Source organism: Apiospora marii (assembly GCF_038362585.1).
Source record: "Apiospora marii strain CBS 49790 chromosome Unknown utg000003l_segment0_segment0, whole genome shotgun sequence".
NCBI classification, from domain to species: Eukaryota; Fungi; Ascomycota; class Sordariomycetes; order Amphisphaeriales; family Apiosporaceae; genus Apiospora; species Apiospora marii.
In genome coordinates, this window is record NW_027117374.1 from 7,213,473 (window position 1) to 7,220,840 (window position 7,368).

General features: G+C 52.1%; 2 protein-coding genes across 2 annotated transcripts; both read right to left on the minus strand.

The window, feature by feature from the left end:
- Positions 1-392: 392 nt before the first annotated feature.
- Positions 393-1,054, minus strand: PG985_005752 (uncharacterized protein; the record flags this gene model as incomplete). The annotated part of the gene is made up of 3 exons (XM_066825521.1): positions 393-669; positions 720-803; positions 857-1,054. Coding segments are annotated over 3 exons (369 nt in total), but the record flags the coding sequence as incomplete, so codon positions are not given.
- A 1,733-nt stretch (positions 1,055-2,787) lies between these two features.
- Positions 2,788-4,191, minus strand: PG985_005753 (uncharacterized protein; the record flags this gene model as incomplete). Its single annotated transcript, XM_066825522.1, has 3 exons — positions 2,788-3,285; positions 3,365-3,771; positions 3,837-4,191. 3 exons carry the CDS (start codon positions 4,189-4,191, stop codon positions 2,788-2,790), a joined length of 1,260 nt encoding a protein of 419 aa, XP_066688682.1.
- Positions 4,192-7,368: the final 3,177 nt, after the last annotated feature.

The window sequence follows — 7,368 nt, forward strand, 5'->3', positions numbered from 1 at the left end:
AGTGGTCATGCGCATCTCTGTCTTTGTGCCTCGTAGAAATATGGAGCCCCCTCCCCGCTGATTTCGTATGCACCTACCCACACTGGCTCCCAAGTGGCGTCAAACTTGATGGCATTCTCGAACACGGTGGGGTTGGAAATGGTGGTAGGTAGGTGGCGTTCCTTGCTGCGAGCGCAATAGAGTCTATTGATTTTGTTGAATCCAGTATCGACTGAGAAGTCGAAATAGTCGTATTGATGGTTGACATGGTGCGTACTAGCTAGAGAAACTAGAGTAAAGGTATGCTTTGAGGTTGTTTATATGCAGGGAAGCTGTTGAATGGAATAGAGCAAACGGCATGGGAAGAACAGAAAGAGATCACTGGGAGATAACAGGAGTAGAGTATTTATAGTGTGCTATTCCCCTAACACCCGTGTAATTGTTATGCTAACAAGACAGCGTCAAGACACAAAGCTTCCTTCCACGCCTTCCATTCAAGTTTAACGCCAAAACCTCACTCATGATGACCGGTATGCGAAACGAAAAGCTTCATTCCCCTGCCTTACGAGAAATTGCGTGGAATCTTTCTTGCTGAAGAACCTATCAACATTGTATGGGCACAGGACCTGGATTCGTGTAGTTTGTAGGTACCGGCCACCACAAGTTCACATGGATACCGGGGTCATTCTCCTGCAAGCACGTTAGGTATCACGATATGCTACCAATTTTCTTCTGCTTACTGAATAGGCACCAGGAAGATGGACTCCAGGGAACTCCCTAGTGCCCGACCCAGACACAGAGAGCTGAGCGCATGCTTGGAAGAACTGTCTCATAGTTATAAGCAGAGGCCACCGCAAGATACAGACAATGTTCTTACTTGTGCACCGCCAATATTGTAGGCGCCATGTAGACCGAGGTGCTCTACTCGAAGCAAGTAGTCTCCAGCGACTATACACTGGGGGATTCGGACAGACAGTTCGGTTCGTCCCTCCGACGGCCACGTCAGCTGTGAGATGCCAAAGTTTGGCTGTTCCTGAGCAATCTTGAACCAGACGTCGCCGTCGCCGTCGAACGTCTTTGCCGTATGCGCTTTTGGAGCTTTGGCCATGTAGAATGCCACTGGGCCGGGCTGTACGGTGCGACATACACGCAGCTCAACCTTGCAAAGTAGGATAACTCGTGAGTAGGAAATGCTACTTCGTAGCCGTTCTAGGGTATCTCAGCAAGCTCTACATTTGGATCATGGGCGACATGTGTGCACTCTTTCTGATGTGCCTTTCTGGCGTACAGAGTCTAGACTGGTTAAGCTGCGGTAGGGCAGATGTCGACCTCAGGGTGCCGAGCTGCTGATGGGGTCGCCGGTCCAAATGAGCAAAGCCAGCGAACAGCAGCGCCGATATTGTTGTGTTCCGTTGTTGACCGTGACGCACTTGCTGGCTCACAGGAGGCATTTTGAGGTCTCCAATTCCCACCGAGTAGTATGCAGAAATGATAATAGCCATTGTACCCTTTTCAAAGTGCGCCGATTCCGAATGGAACCAGAGTCATTCAGTAACATACAGTACTGTCTTTTTTCTGCATCAGCTCCAAGAGTCTCAAGCCGTTTCTGGTCCTGGCTTCCATAGTTGCTCGCACTTGCTCGCCTACTGAGTAGCAATAGCGCACTAGTGCGACTAGCAGGTCAGGTCCCTTGAACTCCATTAGCGTGGAGCCGGTTCGCGACCCCGCGCCATTAGTGCCAACCGCCCAATCTTCCTGCTGCGCAAAAACTTATCCTCTCAAGACACGCCGAAGAGAAGCAGGACCGAAATCCATCTTGCCAACATGGGCTTCGGAACCACATCAGTATCTATCAGCAGGACTGGGCTGAGCAGTGCACTCCGTCGCAAGAGTCTCCATCGACAGCATCGTCTCGACAGCATCGTCTCGACAGCATCGTCCCTAGTGTCGAAGTCGGGCGCCGTGTTGAGCTCTGCCTGCAATTGAACTAGAAGCCCGCCCCCACATGGCCAGCTGCCTTCCCTGTAAAATACAGTACTGTCTCTCTGCTGCATCAGCTCGAATATACCCACAGGCTGTTTTCGGTCCTGGCTTCCGTAGTTGCCTGCAGACCTGTTGGTTGGAGTGTAGCAATGGCGCACTAGCGAGACCTAGCAGGACCAGGCCCCCTAGAAGGATCATTATTAGCGTAAAGTCGGTTCGCAACTCTCGTCTGTGTAACAACTCCTAATCTTCTGGACGGCCCCAGATGGGACGGATTGAAACGTAAAGTACTCCACTGTCATTCTAGCGGTCTTCGCTGCTTTCTAGCGGAAGTCTACTGGGCCGACTCATTGATTCTAAAATGACGCGGGCTCGCGGAAACAGCTCTATGCTAATAACGGTGGGTTCCAGACCTGGCCCGCTGGTTCCGTTAGTGCGCTAGTAACTGGGTTCCCCGTTGCCTGCCCTTGTACGCCAATAGCAGTGCACGTGGAGAATGTGCTTATCGTAACGACAGGTGGAAGGAACCCTGAATGCTCAATGGATTTACCATCTGATAACGTTAGTGGTCTTAGTTCCCTCCAACTACTTCAATTAAAGCACAAAACAAAACAAGCTTTCATCAGCCAAGGGTGTCTCATTATGTTGGGAGATGCCCCTCTGCACTTCTCTACAAGTCTGCCAGACTCCAGATGTATATAAACTCTTATAGCTATGGCCTCCACTTCTATCCGGTCTATAAAGTTTCCGCCTGTTGTCGGGCGTAGGAGTGGAAGGCCAAGGCATTTTCTACGGATACGGTCGTTTTCGCTGACCTTTTCCGTCCTAGGAAACGAGCCAGTCAGAAGCCGGGTCCGTCCACGGGGCCACGGCGTACATAGGGTTCGCCTCGTACTCAACACGAAACTCTCGGCTCGTATGAACACCCACACGTTCTTGCCCGCCGTTGCCATCGCCGCCCCCTCCGGAGTAGTGCCGCGGGTAGATGATCGCGCGCGGGGCCTGCTGTGGGCGCGGGTCCCCACTCGGAAGCTCCGTGGTCCAGCAAGCGCTATCGCGGCTGCTGCTGGTCCTGGTCCGCTGCAGCGTTGATTCTACCGCTTTGCGCACGAGTCTAAGACCGCGGTTCCGTGAGGCGTCAGACCGTTCGTCCGACCTATTGGTCGTCGTTGCGTATGTCAGATTGCCAAGCGCCGAGCTATTGAACAGGGCCTCGTTACCCCCCTGTCCGACCTCCCGCAGCCGCTGCCTGGCCATCTTGACCATGAGCTTGGCCATGGAGATCTCGATGTCGAGCTTCACTATGTATGCGAGAGGTAGGAACTGTATGTAGCTAGATATACGCGGCGCGCAGGCAATATTAATTTTAGTCCGTCTAGGTAGTAGACAAGGCAGCTCACACGACCATGGTTTTTGAATTCATCAAACAAATAATGAGTAAATCCATACTCAGCGATAGGCCGATAATGAAGATATTGAACCGCACAAGGGGTTTGTGTGTGGCGATCTCGTTAGCGACAAGCTGCCGCTCGCGCTGGACGAGCACAATGAAGTAGATGTTAAGCGCCGCGTCTGTAAGAAAGTAGAGGCATTTCTCGCAGCGATCCCACCAGGTGCTAATCCATATGTAGTGCTCCGAAATTCGGAGATTCGCGGGGATCCAAATGGCATATACCACTAGTTGTACGAGTGTTATAAACACTGCCACGGATATTGTGAGCTGCAATGCCCGCTGGGTGTGCATGAGTATAGAGCACCGGCTAACGATGATCTGAAGCAAAAATTGAACCTGTAGGGCCCATAGAGTAACTAAGAATGCACCAGCCGTTAGTTAGGATAGAAGATTCGATGTGGAAGAAGTTGTAGTCACGTACAGATGCAGAAATAAAAGGCAAAACTTCGTTCGAAGCTGATGTCAGCTACTTCACAGATTAAGACCGGTAGAGTCCCAGGAAACGGTGGGAGTACTAACGAGGGTACAACGAGACTTCGCAAGTAAAGGAAATATAGGATAGCCGAGCCCACACATGTCAGTATTTGGCCCCATACCATCCATACATAAGGGCTTCGAACCACACCATGCTCCTTATAAACGTGCCAGGTATGTCGTACTGCGGCCCGTGATGTGAGCCACACGAAGCCGAGCGTGAAACCCAATACCACGGATGCAATGACATATTGATCCGTCGTGACCTGCTTGGGAGGATAGTCAAGCGCCGCGAAGCTCATGTTCGATTCTGTAAAAGGCTGTCACTTCGCAGTTGCACGACGAAGATTAACAAGTAGGTCAGCTCCAGAGCCCAACAACTGGCAGTATATTTATAACAGTCAGCTCTTGTCATCGAATAGATGCAATTATTTACCTCCACCAAAAGATCTTCATCCTTCTGCTCACGAATTCAAGTGCTGGTCCGCCCCATTAGTGGCCTCTGATACCCACCCGCTTCCGCGTGAATACCTAAGATTTACTTAAGTTTGCTGCGGGACGGGCTTGCCCAGTAGGGCAGAATTCGCTACCAATGGCGAGTCAGCTTCGACTTTGCAACCCCATGGGGATTCATGAATCGCGGTACCCTTGCGAGGATGAATTATGTTTCACAAGGCTGGGATGTGTTTTGTTACACAAGGGGCCTGTCTCAGCTATTGCACCAGAGTAATATCATTTATGGTTGCAGACTGGCCGAGCTAGGATGGTGTCTGACAACCAGAAGGCTAATTGGCTTCCGGGGCGGTCTAAGACTTGGAGACATTCACGAACAATGACGTTGAACCGTCACAATTTACACGGAGCGGATCTATCTCTGCATCGGATTTGAATGGAAGTATCACCTCGGCAATGGTTATTTTTCGTTCATGGCCAGCCTGGTGCAACCATTTCGCTGCGAAATAGCGCCACGTGCCTTCTGCAGTCAGGCAGGCCTTACGTGGACGGCGGCAGAGTGGCAGCTGGCCAGCATACGCGCAAACCTATCTACGCATTGCAGAGCCGGGCTTCCATGCGTCAATGCACCGAAGATGTTGCAGCACCTCTAGGAGCCGGTGCATTCGTTTACTCAAAATGACTGGTTCAATTCGCCGGATTCCTTTAACGTTACGTGTGAGGCGCTTATCTACTAACCCTTCAAATTTAGGAGTTTAACTGCAGTAGGCCAGATCTGGCACGTAGTGACTCTATACAAGTCACGCCTTCGAGAGCCCACGCGGTCGGCCTCTGTCCGACCCCCACCCTCCGCCTTGGGTGCTGAATCAGAGGTTGCAACGGGGCTCAACATCGGCCTTCTCACTAATGCTCTGATTCAAATCCCGTTGGGTTAAAAGGCCCACCAGAACGGTATGGCATTTGCGAATGCGCAATTTCGCTCCATTCAATGCAATACAGCTGCCGGCTTCTAGATGGGCCTGCACCAACCAATTATGAGCTAGTTCTCACTGGGTTCTCGCTGGTAAACAACAGACTGTCTGTGATCTCCCAAGAAAAGCTACACCTTATTCAGCAGATTCTAGGATAGGTTCACCGGCGGCCGCTTTGACTTCGATCAGGCCCTGTTGGTCGATGATGGCCTAGAAGCGCTCAGCGTGGAGGTGTAGCACGCACCCAGAGGGCCGGGATCCATTGCCGTTAGGGCATAAATTATGTACAATATGGCCCTAGGCATTGGTCTTGCAGGTGAAAGTACATGCTCCTGAGTAGGAACATAAATCACGGGCGCCCGCGAGGTTGCAACCAAGCCTTGGCTCAGTGAAGCTTAGAGGCAAGCACTACGGACTTTACCGTGTTGCCAATCCGCCTTGTCGGTGAATAGCTATTGGCCAGGTCCGCGCATCTCGATATCACCGGCGGCGAGTCAACCCATGAGGCCCTCGTGGTGGTTTGGCTAGGATGTTAACATCAGCAGATCAACTACATCGACCGTGATCATGATAATGAGGGGTGAATCTTCTAGCGAAAGGTGTCCATGAAGGAGGCCCCCACCCGATATCAGGCCTTTGCCTGCCTGGGCCCTAAGCCACGATAGCGACGAGGTCATTCATTCTGGCTGAGGACCTCCCCCGGGTCCGAGTGTCGCTGCCATACGGCCCAAGCTCTCCACCAATTGACCAAACTCTCCCCACGCCACTCGCAACTCGGGTGCTAGCCATATGCTTACAAGCACATGCGACCACTTTATGTATAGGCCTGGCGATTCATGTGGAGCATATGATGAACACAAAAAGCGGGACCGTGAGCTTTGGTTGACGTCTTGTTTGAAAGACGGAGAGGAGGGCTGGCCGTGTAATGGAATGTACTCTGCTGGAGTCGTTCCCGTCATAGCTCATGCACTCACATGTTTCGAGCGATACAACATACTATGAGTAACGTTACGTTATGTCGCAATCGACAGGAGTATGCCATTGACTCGCGCATCATCGGCCAGCAAGATGTCTCGCTTGTGGATATTGCGGCAGAACGAGACAGACGACAAGACATCTCCTACTCTACTGTCGGCACTTCAGTAGACAGCGATAGCAGGTACGGAGGCAGTTCATGGGGCTCCCTCTTATGACACCCTTTCTATTCACGGCCATGCGCGGACGGGGAGCTTTGATCTTGATTCTAAGGGAAACAAAACTTCCCTTTTGCTAACTAGAACGAACAGGCTGTGCATCTTGATAGCACCACCCGTGGTGTCGATGGTACCCTTGAGGGGTTACCAACCTTGTCTGTAGCGTCCTTGGGACCTGTGACACTGCCGACAGCCTTGCCTACACCCCCTAGGGCGCCATCGAGGCCACCACCTTCTCGTCCCTTATCCTTCTTCTGGGCAAGCTTGGTGCTCTCGTCGGTGGCCTCCTGGAGCGTGTTAGGCTGTTCACGCGCGAGGGCGGAAGCGCTGCTGGAACAGTTCAGGGCTGGGGAGCAGTGCTAATACAGAACTTGATCCTAGCCTTGGTCAACCTCGTTCTGCTGATCTGGCTCTCGAATGGAGGACCGTAGGACGCAGAATGCCTCTGAGTCAGAATCCACACCAGAACACGGTAGTACGTCCCACACATAGAGTCTAGAACTGACGGCAGCTGCAGATGGGCCGCTTGCTCAAGAGTAGCCCCCAAATTTATACTGCTGACATATTCGGTGTAGGCTCACTTCGGCCCTCCGCCACATCTGCTCTGAGTCGGATGCTGCCAACTCGGCTCACCCACGCATGGCTATGCTTGGCAAGTCATGCTTCGTCCAGAACTTCGCCTCTACCCAGAAGTGTAAGTGATGGATCAGTACTTCCCAACTGTGAAGCCCAATTCCGTGTCTGACAGGCCAGCCTACCAACCATGCCGGGCTGGCATCCATGTTTCTGCTTCATTACAGCACCGCACGAATTTGGCCACATAAATACCAGTTGTGGGGTCGAGGCTCTCTCAGTTGGTTGC